The 17682-nt window shown below is 37.8% G+C and overlaps 1 protein-coding gene across 4 annotated transcripts in view; it reads left to right on the forward strand.

The window, feature by feature from the left end:
• RUFY2 (RUN and FYVE domain containing 2) overlaps positions 1–17682 on the forward strand; it is a 44634-nt gene that overhangs the window by 21439 nt on the left and 5513 nt on the right. For 3 of the 4 annotated variants that reach the window (XM_045842172.1, XM_045842175.1, XM_045842174.1), the window contains 5 exons: positions 104–201; positions 2620–2739; positions 11221–11350; positions 11663–11757; positions 16088–16136. In XM_045842172.1, the coding sequence (XP_045698128.1) occupies positions 104–201; positions 2620–2739; positions 11221–11350; positions 11663–11757; positions 16088–16136 (492 nt within the window). Of the gene's footprint in view, positions 1–103; positions 202–2576; positions 2740–11220; positions 11351–11662; positions 11758–16087; positions 16137–17682 lie in introns of those variants that run through there. The other variant, XM_045842176.1, reaches the window with a different exon arrangement.

The following is a 17682-nucleotide window of genomic DNA, read 5'->3' on the forward strand; positions in this document are numbered from 1 at the left end:
TTCATTGCAAAGTGACAATCCCACAGCAAAATGGTATACAAAACTTATAAATATTCAGGTATAAAAGTCAAAACCACTGTAGCTTTTATGTTTTTCTAAATAGGGTTCTGAAGATAGTTTGAAAGAAAAAAATGAAATAATTGCTCGACTAGAAGACAAAACCAATAAAATTACTATAGCCATGAGGCAGCTGGAACAAAGGTACAGCATTTCTAGTCTTAGTTTCTTTTTTTCCTTTCTTTCTCCCCCTTTCCTTTATTCAACTCTGACACCTGCCGCAAAAACCATTAGGGAAATTTAGATTAGAACATGATTTTTTTTAAGCCCAGCAGAATTTTGCCTTTGTTGTTTTGGTTGTTGCATGGAATCAAGTTGCTTTATATTAGGCTGATTCATTTGAACTTGCCATTGTATAGATTTTTTTAAAAAGGCCTAATATCAGCAATTTCATGTGGTTCAGTCTGTTACGTTACATAAAACAAATACACAAACAGAAACGTTGAAAAAGTGTAAAACAAACAAAATCCGTGGTAGAATTATCCTTGATTGATTTCCATGCATATTGATTGTCATACCCTTTGTCATTCACCATCTCTTTATCTGAAATCGAGCTTTCCGAGTTGACAGTTTAGTTCTGTTTCTTTGAGCTAGGACCCCTAACCCAACCCAAGAAATAATTTTGTTTAAATTGAATTGTTTTATATTGGCATTTTTCACTTTTATTGTTGGAAAATGTAATGTATTTCCATTGATCTGTCATGTTGGTGTCAACATATGTCTTATCATTGCTTTCTTTGAATCTACTTATGAAAAACATAACTATTAATGCTTTATTGACATGAATATTCTTTTATTGACATCCTCTTTCTTCTTTTTTCTTTTTTGTTTTCTTTATCCCCATTTTTACATTTTGGACATCTTTATTACCTTTTTCTGTCTTTGATTTCTGTCCATTCCATTATGAAGTGACAACGATTTGTTAACTCAAACTAGGACAATTGCAATGTCATTGGTGAAATGTGCCAGCAGTGACACTCAGGACCAGTACAAGCTGGTCAAAGATATATCTTTCTGAAAACCACTTGTATTTAAATAGACTGAAAGAGAATCAACAATTTTATAATATATTACACAGAAAAGAATTTATGCTATTAAGTCTTCTAAAGGGGTATTAGGGACCCTGTACACTTCTTGATCAGCTGCTATGGTAGCACACTGCCATAAAGCAGAGTGGGTGCACTTGGATTTCCAAAAACACATCCCTCAAACCTTGTGCACAAGGGCTGATTTTGAGTATTGACCTTCAGAGGTCAGGATTTTCAAATGCAGTTTTATCTTTTTAGCTACTTTTTGATGGAAAATATATAAATTGTTTAAAAATAAGTTAACCTTTGGTTTCACAATGTGTTGGCACAGATTTTTTTTCCACCGTTGGTCCACGGTTTGCCTAATGGCTCTTTTACTAATTTTTAAAATGTTTAAAATAGTTTGTAACCCAGATTGGCCATCATCTTGTGCTTCAGCACCTCAAGTTTCTAGTTCCCCTTAATTGTTTTCTATGATAGCACAACTTCAAGGCCTACCTCACTCTTTTTTTTTTTTTTAGTTTCTATAACATTAGACAAAAGCTCCCTCCACCTTAATATTTCAAATTTAGATTTAAAGACAACTTGAATGTTACTCTTTTCCTTGGAAGTGGCATTCATACCTCTGAAGTATGTGAGGGTTGCCCCATTGGTATGGTTTTAAGGAAGAAAAGAAGAGGCTTTTTTGTTGTTGTTGTTAGCTGAATGGAAGTTTATTTTAGGATTCCCTACAAGGAATTAATATCACTTGAATACTTGGGAGATGTTTTCATATAAAAATACTGAAGTTAAATCTAAGAAATCCTAGGTGACCGTAGGAGACAGGGAGTGGAGCTAAGCACAGGGAGAAGCAATGACTTAAAAATAAGAACAAATGGAAATCACATTTTAGCAAGTTTTAAAAATTCAATGACAAAATTCAAAGAACAAAAATAACCTCTAGAGAATGTTGCCAACTGGTACTAAATACTTTTAAATCTTAAAATGCACACACATATACATACAGCTTTGGCGTAATTTAGTAAATGCATAATGATCCTATAGGGAGGACTAGGCTGTTATTTAAAGTAGTTGCAGGTCTTTGCTCTTGGCCTTGTTAGTGCACTTGATTCCTGGCATACACATCCTAACATAACAATGGGGCTTCTTCACCTAGTATAGGCATAAATACTATGCTTTTCATGGTTTTTGTAAAAAAGTAGTAACACACCTATTATACTTTGAAATCTGATTCATTATGCTCTATAAAAGTGGTAAAGGCTGTATTGCTTTGCATTATTAATTATGAACAAGAAATAAAACAAATTTGAAGATAGTATTCTGGGCATATTATATGTTATATTGAAAAAAATCACAAAACAATTTCTAGACATTGTGTGGCTCTTTCACGTTTGAGTTTGTGAGTTTTCCCCCAAACTTTGTTTTCATTTAGAAATGTTTCTATTTCCCCATTTTTCTTTTATTTGTCTTCTTCACCCTTTTACACCCTAGTTCTAGCCTCAGTTTTACCCAAAGTTGATTTGAATTACACCAGATTGCAGCAAGCAGAGAAGGCGCAAATGGAAGCTGAAGATGAGGACAAGAAGTATCTACAAGAATGTCAGAGTAAATCCGACAGTCTTCAGAAACAAATCTCTCAAAAGGAGAAACAGCTGTGAGTATTTCACTCTTGGAAAAATATACTTATATGAACATAATGCCTACCCAATCCCCTTTCTTTTGTGCATATGGTAGAATACCTTTTTTTTATTTATTAATGATGTCAAGTAGATTGTAGAGTTCTTAAAAAATATTAGAAAACATACGAGGGGGGTAACCCCCAAAAACCTGAATTATCTTCTGGAGGGCGGACCCCGTGTAGTACAGGGTTCACCTGCTAGGTGAGTGTTCTAGGAACCCATCTGTATCAGTGTTGCGAGAGGCTAAGTTTGGCCTCAGTGAATTTTTCTGAAGACTCTCTCAAGGTGTTTGCCCACTTCATGATGGGTAATTTATGAGCACACCTGCCCACACCACGCTGAGTGTTCAGCAGTTTTTACCAAAAAACAGCATGACCTCCATGCCTCATCCTCCCTATTCACCTGATCTTTCTCCGAGCAACATTTTTTTGTTTCCCTGGATGAAAAAAGTCCTCAAAGGGAAACATTTTGCCCATGTGGAAGAGGTAAAACAAAAATGGCAGAAGCACTAAATAACATCAAAATCAAGGAGTTCAAAAACTGTTTTGCACAATGGAAAAAAGTCTCAGTAGATGTATTGCATGAAATGTAGAGTACTTGGAAGGTGAATGAAGTTTAAACATGTAAGAATAAATACACAATATTTTATAGATAAATTCTATTTTTGTGTGTCCCCCCTTGCGCTTATGATTAAAACTTATGTTTTTACTTTTTTACTACTTTTATTGTTTATAGAGCATTTCCAACTGTCTTGCTATGTTTTTGCTCAAGGGCAGTTTTATTCTTTCTGCTGTTAACATTAATCTGATAGCCATTATGTAACTGTAAGGAACATCTATTATCAAAGAACATGATGTTTTCTGGGAACATTTTTTATGAGTACTTCACATGTTAGATCTGTATGTAGCCAACTAGGAAGGATGTCAGTATATGTCACTGAGTTGGAAAAAAGCCAAGTTGCAGAAAGTATGCTATGCTAAGTATGATCCTATTTTTTTATAAAATTAAAATGGTCCTGCCCTAGCTGGTGTGGCTCAGTGGGAGGAGTGCAGGCCTGTGAACCAGAAGGTCACTGGTTTGATTCCCAATTGGGGCACATGCCTGGGTTGCAGGCCAGGTCCCCAGCTAGGGGCATGTGATAGGCAACCTATCTATGTATCTCGTTCTCTGGATGTTTCTTTTCCTCTCTTTCTCCTTTCCTTCCCTTCTAAAATATATCAATAAAATCTTTTAAAAATTAAATTAAAACTGTCCATAGAAAAGAATTTAAAGAATACATATTCTAAGGAGTGATTATCTCAGGGCAGTGATGACAAACTGACAGGGGTATTTTATTTAATTTTAATTTTTATTTTTTATTTCATGTGTCCCCCACCGAGACCTGGCCTGCAACCCAGGCATGTGTGTCCTGACTAGAAATCAAATCAGTGACCTTTTGGTTCACAGGCTGGCACTTAATTTCCTGAGCCACTGGCTGGAGCTGACAAGGGTATTTTAATTTTTACTTCACAAACATCAGTATTTTTCTCCAGTAAATATGTATCACTTTTGTATTATTAAAAGAAAACAATAGAAAATAGTTATATATTATGTTTAACAGATCATTAAACAAGACCACATGCCATATATGATGTATAATTTGCTGAGCTGCCTTTAAATCTACTGGTTGAGGTGTTGTTAAGTTCTTTTCTCTCCTTACTGATTTTCTGTCTAGTAGTTCCATCAATTACTGAGAGAGGACTTCTTGTAATTTCCCAACTATAATTGTGTACTTAGATATTTCTACTTTCAGTTATATCATTTTTTGTTTCTTACATTCCAAAGTTCTGTTGTTTAGTATCTACATGATTAGGATAACTGTATCTTCCTAGTGAATTGACCTTTTTATCATTATTTAATTTGCCTCTTTTTCTCTGGTAATTTTCTTTGCTCTGATGTCTACTTTATTAGAATTAATTTAGCCACTTCTGCTTTCTTTTTATTAATGTTTTCATGTAGTAAACAAAAGATTAATGTTTGCATTTTACTATCTTTTTACTTTCAGCCTAATCTTTATCATTGTAGTTGAAGTAAGTTTCTTATAGTTTAGCTTTTATCCATTCTGCCAGTCTCTCTTTTAAAGATGTAGATAGTCCATTATATTTAGTGTAATTGTTGATATATTACAGCGTAAGTCTGCTATTTTATTATTTTATTTTTCTGTTTTTTATTTCCATTTCATTTTTTCTGCCTTCCCATGGGTTACTTGAACATTATTTAGAATTCCTCTTTGATTATTTGTAGTGTTTTTGAGTGTATTTCTCTATATAATGTTTTAGTGGTTGTTGTACACATTATACTATATATTTGCAACTTTTCACAGTCTACTGATATCAACATTTTATTGCCTTTAGTAAAGTGTGGAAGCCTTACTCCCATTTTATGCCCTCTCCCCTTTATAATATAATTTGCTTAAATATTTTCCCTATGTAAGCATATCAGACAATGTTATAGTTTGTGCATCAACCTTAAAACACAATTTAGAAAACTTTTCTTTTTATTGTTCTTTCTTCATTTCTGATGTTCCAAGTTTCCTTATTTGTGTCTGAAAAGCCTCCTTTAGCCTTTCTTTCAGGGTAGGTGTGTTGATAACAGATTCTCTTGTTTTTTGGTTTCTTTTGTCCATCTGTAAACATCTTGATTTCACTTTCATTTTTGAAGGATATTTTCAGGATATCCTTAGAATTCTGAGCTGACAGGTCTTTTTGTTCAGCACTTCAAAAGTGTTGCACCACTTTCTTTTGGTATTCATAGCTTCTGGTGAAAAAACCCCTGTCATTTGAATTGTTCTGTTCTCAAGATTCTTTCTTTGAACTTATCCTCTTTTGGGCTTTGGGCAGCTACTTGAATCTTTAGGTTTATACTTGCCAAATTTGGAAAACTTTTGACCATTATTCAGGTATTTTTTCAGTTCTACCTGCTTTCTACTCTCCTCTAAGAGTCTAATAACATGAATGTTAGATTTTTTTTTTTTAAATAGTCCCACAGGTACTTGACACCTTTTTTAAAAGAAATTTTTCTGTCTGTTTTTCTCTCTGTTGTTCAGATTGGGTAATTTCTGTTTTTTTTTTTTAAATTTTGAAGTTTATTCATTCTTTCCTCATCATCTTCATCCTCCCAATGATCCTATCCAGTGGGATTATTATATGTTCCAGTTTTAAGACTTCCATTTAACTCTGTATTTCTTTCACCTTTTTTTTTTTGGTAGTACTTTGTACTTTTTCATTTGTTTCAAGCATGTCCTTAATTGATCATGGGAATATTTTTATATAGCTGCTTTAAAATTCTCATCACTTAGGAACTATCTGATATGTTAGCATGTCTGTTTTTTCTTATCCAAGTTGAGATTATTTTCCTGAGTCCTGGTGTTGTTACCAGACAGCCTTGTGCTGTTAGAGAACAGCCAGTGTGGTCCTAGCACTCGCCACCCATAGGCAAAGACTCTGGAGACAGAGTCCGGTGGAAAAAAAACAAAGGAATCCTTTCTTTAAAGTATACATGGCTTGACATAATGGCAGGTTTCTGCCTCAAAGCCTGTTTCCTTTAGAATGCCTCAGAGAAAGCCACCCTGCCACTCTCTGCCAGCTTAGGTCAAGGTTGCACCAGGAACCTCTCCTCCCACCCAAAGTGCCATCCTTTTCATCCTTCAGAGTCTGTGCATCCAGGCATCCTACTCAAGGCTTTGTCCTGTGTAGGTCTGCTAAGCCCCATGCTGCTTGTGGTGGGTCCAAGGCCCTGCCTGGGCTGAGTGGGCAGAGTGGCATTGGTGGCAGGAACTGTCATTTGTTGCAGTCACCACTGGAGGCAGGCAGGTGGCTGCTGTGGCACAGCTTCCAGGCAGCAGGCCACTGACCCACAGGGGAGGGGCACAGGGCCTGCCACTGATAGGTCTTCTCTGGAGGCAGGCAGGTGGCCGCTGCTAATGGAGGCCCCTCATTAGAGGAGTGGCCAGATGGATGACTACAGCTGATGGCCCCTCGCAGGAGGGGTGGGGGTGGGGGGCGCGGTTGGCTACCACTGATGGCTTCCCATGATTTCCTGCAAGGAGGAGGGGTGCAGGGCTTGCTGCTCCTCACCCCTAGCCGCCTCCCTTCCCTTCTTACCAGCCTAGTCACAGCAGTAGTCCTGGCCAAGGAGGACTCCTGGACAGGCAGGTCCCGGAGTGCTGCGGGAGGGGCACTGGGAATGATCCCAGACAATCCGGTTCTCCCAAGGCCAGCCTGTTCAGGAGCCTGAGCCCCTGGCCAGGGGAGGAGAGAGCAAAAGTGCACATTTCCCGGTGCTCAGCTTTTAAAGATTGCCCCCACAACCCCCAGCACTGCGGGAGTAGGTGGGAGGGTATATCCCTCGCATCCAATCCCCTCCCTAGCTCCAGTGTCAGCCCTTTTTGCTGCTTTTCTGCTGAGTCATGTGTGTGTCCTCCCAGTTGTCCCAGGTTGTCCCAGAGTGAGGAATGCACATGCTGACTTCGGTGCTCTTCCATTCCTTCCCCATTTCGGGGGTGGGGTGGGGTGTGGGAATTCCCTCCCCCCTTAGAGTATGTCAGGTGTTTCTCTATTAGGTCCTGAACATTTGGGGAATTGTGAGACTGTATCTTATTTAAATCTTGTTTTAGCAGCCCTCCACTGAACCCACACCAGCAGGGGAATGTGGACATTGAGCATTTATACTAAGTGGGGGTGGCAGCCTGGGACTGTTGTGGATGAGATGGAGAGGGGTGCCTGACCATTGGCAGGGATTGAAACATATTCTTTCCATTCAGTCTCCATGGACACTGTGGAGGGAGGGGGAGTGAAAGTCCAGGCATCCTGGTTGGTCTCTGCTGACACCGTCCTGGTGGGGAGAGGGAGAGGTACTTCATTACCACAGCACAGGTAGAAATCTAGGCTCTCCACTGGGCATTTGCTGCCACTGTCGCAAGGGTAAGCAATACCTTGTTACTGATTCATGCGGGTAAAAGTGCAGGCTCCTCATGTGGTCTCTACTGATAACATAGGGGTAGATCAGGAGAGACCTCGTCACTGCTGGGTGTTGGTTAAAGTTCCACTTCCCCTTTTGACCTTCTCTAACATGGCCACAGTGGGGATTGAGAGGGACACCTCATATCACCCAGTGAGGATGGAAATTTAGGTTTCCCACTGGGCCTTTGCTGACAGTGGTCAGGGGTCCTATGGTTTTTCATCTGGTGTTTTACTGGAATAGGGCATTTATTGTCAAAAAGGTTTTTTACCATGCTAGGCTGCCTCTTCCAAGCTCTTTGGCAAGGAAGAGCAGGCCTTTCTTGAGGCTTTTTTTGTTTGTGCCCATTGGCGTTTGTGGGTTGCAGGAGGCTCTGACACTAAGTCTGAGTTGTATAGGAGGCAAAAAGAAACAGGTGACTCATCACTGTGTTATTCTGTGAGTCCTGGGGGTTTTTGCTGGTCTGCTGCATTCTTTTCCCATTTCACAATCTTATGTTTTATATGTGATGTCCAGGGTTTTCTAACTGTACTTAGTGGAGGAAATGTGTTTACTCCATCTTGTCTGGAATTAGAATTCTAAGTTCCTTTAATAATGCAGGGAGTATGACATTGACTGAACACTTGAATCATTTGTACATTGTGAAACTAAAACCCAGCCCCCACCCCTAAACAAAAACACTCAGCAAAGCATTTTCTCTTAATTTTAAGATTTTCACAAAAGGACTGACAGCACTTTCAGAGCTCCCTTGGCAACAAAAATCACATGGGACGTTTAAGCCAACAAGTTTATTAATGATGCCAGGGTTTTGTTGTTGGAGTCCCTTTGCCTTGCTAGATGAAAAACAAGAAAAGCCAGCTTGGGACATTTTGTCAGTCAATAGAATACTACCTTGAAATCCTGGTATTCTGTGTTGCTGAATTTCTTTTCTAGAGTTTGACAAACCTGTAGGTAAGGCAAATCTGGTAATTTTTCTGCAATAATGCAACTCTTTGATCCCTGCCCAAAGGATGACCTAAATAATGCTACAGGGATCCTCAGTGAGATGTGGGTATAAGCTGCAGAGAGAAGATGTTTGTCTGTGTTTAAAACCATGAAAGTAATTTTGTCTCTCAGTCGGTGCGATTATGGAGAGCATGAATGTGGTAACATTTGGAGATCAGGCAGTGTCCCTGATTACTCAGAAAAAAATGGAACCATTACTATAGAAGTGTTGGGACTTTTTAAAAAATAGTTTGATAAGCATCCTTATTTATTTTTGGTATTACATTATATTGATACTACATAGATACTGAGTTTCTAGAGTGTCATGGTATATGCTCTTTAATCTCTATTTTATTGTATTTACTATATCATGGACTATCAATAAATCAATGTGTATTAATAAATACAGCTCTTCACTAGCATATCACAGTTAACCTAAATGTGCTTTTTTTTTTGAGTTTACATATCTTTGTCTACAAATGATAGATTGCATTTCTTCATTTTGTGAATTGCCAGTTTATATCTATTTTTCCCTTTATGGTGTTCACTGTTTCTTTCCCCCCAAGAGCTCTTATGTATTTACTGTGGGTTTTTCACATATAGTGAAAATGTTTTCTAAAGTTCATTGTTAATTTTTAAACATCGTTCACAGTGGTTTTTATTTTTTTTTTAATACTCACTGTAGGACGTTCTTACCGATTTTAGAAAGGGGAAGGGAGTGAAAAACAGAGGGAGAGAAACATTGATGTGAGAGAGAAACATCAATTGTTGCCTTTTGTACGCTCCCCAACCGGACTGAACCCTCAACCTAGGGAACTGAACCTGCAACATTTCGGTTTGCAGGTTGATGCCCAACCAACTGAGCCACACAGACTAAGACCATAGTAGTTTTTTAATTTACAAATGTATAACTTTTATGTAGTTTTATTTCCCCTTTTTAAATGATTTTCTGATTTTGGTGGTCAATATATGTTCTGAGAATATATTTATTATAACTTAAAAACAAAACTTTTTTTTTCACTGCTTTTATTTTAGTGTATGTTCGTTAAAGCTGGGATCAGTGACACAGGAAAAGCTTAGGATAGAAGAAGCAAAAAGAGATATGCTAGGCAGGGTTGCTTTGGCTCCCCAGAAATGTTATAGGAAAGTGAGCCATGCAGGGCTGTGTGGACCCATTGAGAAGTAAAAGTCACAGTGACAGAAGTGAGCCAAGGTAAGGCTCACTAAAAGGGGAAAAGGGGGCCTTGGAGATAGGTTTAGGGCACTAGCCTGGGAGGAGCTGCTGCTGCCCATTGCTCCCCTGGCTGCAAGTATCATGGGGTCCCTTAGAGTTCAGGAGATGCACGCCTGGGAGGGAGGAAAGGCCTGGGCGTACTGGGTGAGGGTGTGCAGTTTTTTTCTGACTCTGGATGATAACCAAGGCACTCTGTAATGTGGTTTACTTCAGTGTTAGTAACAGTATACCTGTCCCTTTGTATTCCTTTTAAATTTGTAGTACATGGTATTTATCAACAATTTGTAAATTTTGTTTCGAAGTATTTCTTCTCATCAGCTCAAATTACAAAACCTGAAATCTGTTTCACTAAGAAAGAATGTGGCTGTAAATGGAAATGCTAACTTTAATGAGGAAACAAAAGTAATAAAAATATTAATGCAAAGTATTAAAATAATATAATATTCTAAGTACTATATATTGCAATTAAAATGTTAGGCATTAGAAACTAGCATTATTACTATGTACCTCCCCTGTTATACCTACTTATGAGCAATAATTATAGAAATGATTTTTTGTCATTCTAAAATGTAGGAACTTCACTACTTTTGTTTTGCCAGCTAGCATCTGTTGTTAGAATGTCGACATAGTGCTTTCAAATGGGAACTAGTATTTCCAGGCAGTGTGGATTCCCCCAGTGTCTCCTCAATCTTTACCTGTCCTGTAATAATAGGTCAGCTTCCAACAGGAAACTGAAAAGTAGCTCTTTGCACCAGAGCTGAATTTTCCATTACTGATGTTAAATTGATTTAGTGGTTGCTGTAATTTTTATATCAGAACAGTACTTTTCATTAGTTTGTTGTAAAATTTTTCACACAGCACAGAAATGTAAATAATCAAAACCCCATGTTTCTCTCACACTAGATACAACTGGTATAATTACAGCTCCAACCAGTTGTAGTAGTATGGTGTGGCCTTGCAGGCATTTTCTATGCTTGTACAGCATTTACATATACAGAATTAATAAATGACAAATTATTATTTAGCAAGGAGTTTTTGTGGTTGGCAAATAAACTGGTACTTTGGGATCAGAAAAGCCTATGCTGCTGAATTTACCAAAAATATTTATGCAAGGAAATATCTGAAGAAATGAGTTATAAAGGCAAAAGTTATCAACCAAAAAGATGCTCTTTTTAAAGAATATATAAAACCCTCATGTAAACAGTAGTACTGAGCTTCTGTTTACTGTTTGTCATTCAAGGGTGCAACTGGAAACTGATTTGAAGATCGAGAAGGAATGGAGGCAGACTTTGCAGGAAGATCTTCAAAAGGAGAAAGATGCCTTAGCTCATCTTAGAAATGAGACCCAACAAATCATTAGTCTTAAAAAAGTAAATGGTGGTAAAACTTTTAAAATTACATTTTTATAAAAGTTATTTTAAAAGATTCAAATTATAATTTGCCTTTACACCAAGGAAATAACATACTAGTCATCTTTAAAAATATCAGCGAAAAGAGTAAATAGTGGGCGGAAAGTAGCTGATAATTGATAGAGCAGCTATGAACGCGCTTTGGACATAAAAGTCTGTTTTTTGTAAAAAAACTAAAGGACTTGTGTTTCTAATTAACGGTGTGTGTATACAATGTGGAGTTTCTCATTTTTTTCTTTTGAATTACATTGTCTGTTTTTTATTGTTTTGAAGGAGTTCCTTGACCTCCAGGATGAAAATCAGCAGTTGAAAAAAGTGTATCATGAACAGGAGCAGGCTCTTCAAGAACTTGGCAACAAACTTAGCGAGTAATTTCTCTTTTTTCCTTCAGCTAAGTAGTCATTGACTTTTATAAAGGTTTGAGTGTGCCAAACCAAATAGGCAGAAAGGTTGAAATATAGAAAAGAAAGATATGAACTATTAAAAACAAAAGCAGACTCAGCGAGCAGGATGACAGCTATGGGCGGGGGCAGTGATGGTTAGGGGCGGAAGGATCCAGCAAAAAGGAGAAAGGACTCATGGACATGGACAACAGTGTGGTGATTGCAGGAGGGAGGGAGAGTATAACAGGGATAAATGGTAATGGAAAAAACAATAAAAAATAAAAACAGAAACTTTAAAGACTAACAAGACTATAGGTTGGAGAGATTTTATTAAAAATTTTCATTGTATTAGCTCTTAGCTCTGAACGTTTTCTTAAGAGATGAAAGCTAAGTCTCTTGATTTCTTCAAATCATAGTAGTCAGGAGTTAATATATTTTTCTCAGAGCAACAGAAGCTAGCTCTTTCAGAGTGTTTTGAGAAGGACCCAACATTTTCTCCCAATGTTGGGTGAAGGGTATTTCATCCCATCTGGAGTAGGGGCTTAGCTTCATAGAATGTCTGTGGTTGGTTCTGTTGCAATGAAGTGCTGGGTCCCTATAAAGACAAGAAAGAAATGGTGTTCTGCCTCACATATTCCTCCTTGTTCCATAGTCTGTGTTTTGCTAAAGATGAGATTCCATGAAGAAGTCTTGAGACCAGTTTCCAAGGGCAGAGGAAAGAGTAGTTTACTAAAACCTCAAAAGGAAACATCAGCCTTCAGAAAGATAACAGTGTTTAAGATTACAAATTCAAAGAACAATTGCATTGTGATTCTGATAAACGAGATTTCAGTTTTATTTTGGCATCCATTTACTGACTCCTCTGAGCCAGACCTTATGCTAAGTGCTTATTGCCTCATTTCCCATTTGTTCAGTCTACTTGTTGAGCTTCTGCTTTGGGCCAGGCACTGTTCTAACTGCTAGGAGCTCAGTAGTGAATAATCCCCACAACAAAAAATATGTTTGCATTAACTAAGATCATAAAGGTTTAATATTAAAACAGATTAGAATAGTAAAAGAAGGAATTACTTTTTGCCCATCTCGCATTCAATACTAGAGATGTTATAGTTGTATTATTAAAAGCATGATTTAGCCCTGGCCGGCGTAGCTCAGTGGATTGAGTGCAGGCTGTGAACCAAAGTGTCACAGGTTGGATTCCCAGTCAGGGTACATGCCTGGGTTGCAGGCCATGGCCCCCAGCAACCGCATATTAATGTTTTTCTCTCTTTCTCCCTCCCTTCCCTCTCTAAAAATAAATAAATAAAATCTTAAAAAGAAAAAAAAAGCATGATTCTTTGGCTGTCCAGATAACTGAATTCAGACTTCTGTTTTTTTATCTTTAGCCTGGTTCATTGTTTCTCAGATTTTAGTTTGCATGAAAATTACTGCTCAAGATAGGGTATACCTAATAATCTGTACTGAACCTCATGGACTACTTAAGGAATTCTCAAGGGTTATTCTGACTACTAAATTTTTCCCTTGTAAACCGACTACATACCTAATTCCTGTGTAACTCCACACTGTATGCATGGTTTTTTGAAGTTTGTGGGGTTTTTTACTTTAGAATATGCATTAGAGGTTTTTCCATATCAGTACATAAAGATATTCCTTAGGATGAATTTGCTATCATTAAACTGTTTCTAAAATTTTTTAAAACTTTATAATATTTAAAATAACCAGTACTGCTGTGAACATTCCTATAAGTGTATGTTAATATCTCTAGATATACTTTAATAAGTATATCTAAAAAGTAAGTTCCAAGAGGTGATTGCTGAGCCACATGGAATGTGCTTAAAAAATTTTGATAGTGCCAGTTTACCCTACACCTCCAATGTTAGACCCCCACCAGAAGTAGGAGAGAGTGTCTGTTTTTGCCATTCTGATAATTGAAAATACTGTTTGATTTGTGTTTCTTTAAGTATGAGCAGGGTTGACATCTCTGTGTTCTATTTGTACTTGCAGTTTATTTCCTGAAAACTGCTTGTTCATATACTTTGTACATTTTTTTTGGTTGAATTGCTCATCTTTTTCTTATGGGACCTTTGTAAATTAATTGTTGTACAGTGTACATCTTTTTACCCTAGTTTGTCATTTGTCTTTTTACTTCATTTATGATATATATGTCTTTCCTTGCTAATGTTTGTATTCTTTTTTGTTTTTAAAGATTTATTTATTTTTAGAGAGGAGAAGGGAGGGAGAAAGAGAGGGAGAGAAATATCAGTGTGTGGTTGCCTCTTCCCCACATTACCAAATGGGGACCTGGCCTGCAACCCAGGCATGTGCCCTAGACTGAGAACGGAACCGGTGACCCTTTGGTTCACAGGCCAGCACTCAATCCACTGAGCCACACAAGCCAGGGCAAATTCTTTTTTAGACATTTTTAAAATTTATTGATTTGAGAGAGAGAGGAAGGGGTGAGAGAAAGAGGAGAGAGAAACATCAATTTGTTGTTCCACTTATTATACACCCATTACTGGATTCTTAAAAAAAAAAAAGATTTTATTTATTTAGTTTTAGAGAGGGGGAAAGGAGAGAGGAAGAGAAACATCTGTGTGAGAGAGAAACATGATTAGGCTGCCTCTCTCACTCCCCCACCTGGGACCTGGCCTGCAACCCAGGCGTGTGCCCGGACTGGGAATCGAATCAGCAACCCCTCATTTTGTGGGATGACACCCAACACACCGAGCCACACCAGTCAGGGCTCATTGGTTGATTCTTGTGTGTGCCCTTATCTGGGACCCGCAAACTTGGTGTATCAGGAGGGTACTCTAACCAAGGGAGCTACCTGTCCGGGGCTAATGTTTGAGATTTATGGTGCAGCTTTATTAGTTTTCCTTCTCTGCTTCTGAGACCTGTAGTCCCTAAGACATGAGTAGGGCCCATTGTGAGTCAGAACATATTTTACTTTTGTCGACTTTAGTTCTTTTCTGCAGTGACAATAATTTTATGATGGCTAGAGGAAGGACCAATGGCCCAAGAGTTTCCCCAGATGGTACCAGTTGTTTTTTCTTTAAGATTTTATTTATTTGTTTTTAGAGAGGGAGGAAGAGAGGGAGAAAGAGAGAGAAATATCAATGTGAGAGACAAACATCGATCGGTTGCTTCTTGTAAGCATCCTGACTGCAACCACTGGGACCAAACCTGAACCCCAGGCATGTGCCCTGACCAGGAATTGAACCTGCAACCTTTCACTTTGTGGAATGATGCCCAATCCCCTGAGCTACACCAGTCATGTTCCAGACTGTACCAGTTTATCTGCTGAAATACTTACTTCTCCTTGTGGCAAAAAAAATGGAAACAAGTTGAAAGTTCAGCAGTAGATAATTATGTAAATTACTTTATATTCTTTTTCATGGTATACTTGTAATCATTTAATATAATGATGTGGAAGATACTTAATAAGAAGTCAGTAGCTCTGAGCCTTTCAGGTTATATTGTTAAGTGAAAAGGGCTGGTTATGGAAAACTGTCAATAATGATTCCATTTAAAATACACGCACACTCATCAACATATAGAGATTGTCATCTCTGAGAAGTGGGATCACAGGTAATTAAATATTGCTATTTATAACCTGCATGTTTGTTAACACTTATTTTCAGAAGAGAAAGTGTTACATAAAACTGAAACTCGGACACAGACAACAGTTTGGTGGTTACCAGAGAGAATGGGGTGGGGGGAGTAAAGGGGAAGGGAGCCAAATACATGGTGATGGACAATGGTTTGACTCTGGGTGGTGGGCACACAGTGCAACATATAGATCATGTATAATAGAAATGTACACTTGAAACCTATATGACACAGTGTCACCCCGGGAAGTTTAATAAAAAAAGAAAAAGTATTAGTACTATATATTCCTTAATTTTTCCACTGCCTTTTGCATCTGCTAGACAAATGATGTGCATGGTGGTAGAATGTCACCTTTGGGGTCACATTAGAACAGGTTTTGAATCCTGGCTTCCCTAGCTGCCACCTCTGTGACCTGTTACAAATGACTAAACATCATGAGAATGCACTCTCTTCAACTTTAAAATAGGATTTTTGAAGATTAAATGAGATAATGCATGCAAAGGTTATAGCATAGTGTCTGGCATACCATAAGCTAGTAAATGATAGCTATTATTAATATCGTCATGACCACATGAAAATACCAGTATTCTTTAAAAAGCAATTTTAATATTTTATATACTGTGTAAAAGCAATACTTTCCTAATGAATTACTAGATGTTCTATATTTAAATACATGTACTGAAATTTGGACCTATTTGTAATTTTTTAGGTCAAAACTTAAAATAGAAGATATAAAAGAAGCCAACAAAGCATTGCAGGTGAGTAGAAAGTATTTTCCCCAAGTAGGAAAGTAGAGAGATATGTGAAAGTCCTCAACAGAAGGTAAAGCCCTGTGTACAACTAAAGTGTTGTTATTGAGTCCCAGGATTTATTAGAGGCAAAACCACTGAATGGGGAGCCTGAGTGTTGTGGGTCCACTTCACTTTGTCCACTTTCCTATAAAGTGTAGCGTGATCAATGAAATTACCTTTGAATTGTAGAATCCTTGAGTTCCTATGCTAGTCTATTATTAGTTTTTGACCTTCAGTAAGTCACATATCCTCATTAAGTGTCTCCTCTTCTGAAATGGGCTTATGATTTTGCATAGGGTTGCTTTGAATATTGGGTAGGTTGAAATATGTGAAAGTAATTGGTACAATTTATCAGTATTTGGTTCTGAATATGTCTGGATGCAAGAATTCCTTCTATAACATAGGAGAAAATAGTCTCTATGAGTATTTCAATAACATAACTTCTTCTTGCACAAGTTACCCATTTTTAAAAAGATATTTATTTTTAGAGAGAGTGGAAGGGAAGGAGAAAGAGGGAGAGGAACATCAATGTGTGGTTGCCTCTTGTGAGCCCCCAACTGGGGACCTGGCCCTCAACCCAGGCATGTGCCCTGACTGGGAATTGAACCAGCGACCTTTCAGTTGGCAGGCTGGCACTCAATCCACTGAGCCACACCAGCCAGGGCCCCATTTTGTTTTTTATAAAAGTGTTACAGGAGAATAATTTAAAAAGTCAAATGGTACTAGAAACAAATAATGGTAGCAGTCTCTTTTTCTTCATCTTCTTGTCCCTTATCCACCCTAGTTCCCACCACCTGAAGGGAGCTTTCTTCTTTTCCTTTGGATATTTATCCCCCTATTTGTAAATAATATGCAGTATGTATTGTTTTCTCTTAATTTGTTTAAGACTATTTTAGACCTATCTATTGCCTGGTTAATGTGCTGGATGAGGAGTTTTGCTTACTTTCAAAAGTTTTTGTGGAATTCACTTAATGTATATTCTTTATTATGGCTGTTTAAGTACTGTGTTTTGCTGCGTCAAGTAGTATATTGTAATTATATTTTCTTTCTTTGACTACTTTTATTTCCTCTGGAGTTAATTGCCTTTTATTTTTTAAATTTGGTTGTATTTGAACATCAGTGTTTTCTTAATGTGTCTCTTTAAAATGCTTCTTAATAAGAGTTTTGCATGTGGTAAATGAATCCAGTAACTGGTTAGTTGTTTTTTTCCTTTGAATCATCCTTCTTGGAGTTCTCTGCTTTTCTCTACACCTGTCTTACCTGTTCACCCCTGCCCTGACATTTCCTTTTGCTGACATTCTTCGAGTTCCCTTTGCTGTACTCACATGGGAGAGCCACACCATCCAGGGCTGCTCTCACTGTTTAAAGAGATTGATAGTGATGTTTGCCTATCACTATTTAAACTGTGAACTTTTTTTTCCACTGTGAAAGGTATCATATAGTACAGCTTTAAAATACTTGCATACTCCCCCTGCTGGTGTGGATCAGTGGATTGAGTGCCAGCCTGCAAACC

The sequence above is a fragment of the Phyllostomus hastatus genome, unplaced genomic scaffold, assembly GCF_019186645.2.
Source record: "Phyllostomus hastatus isolate PE091 unplaced genomic scaffold, TTU_PhHast_1.1 phas_contig_38, whole genome shotgun sequence".
NCBI lineage: Eukaryota > Metazoa > Chordata > Mammalia > Chiroptera > Phyllostomidae > Phyllostomus > Phyllostomus hastatus.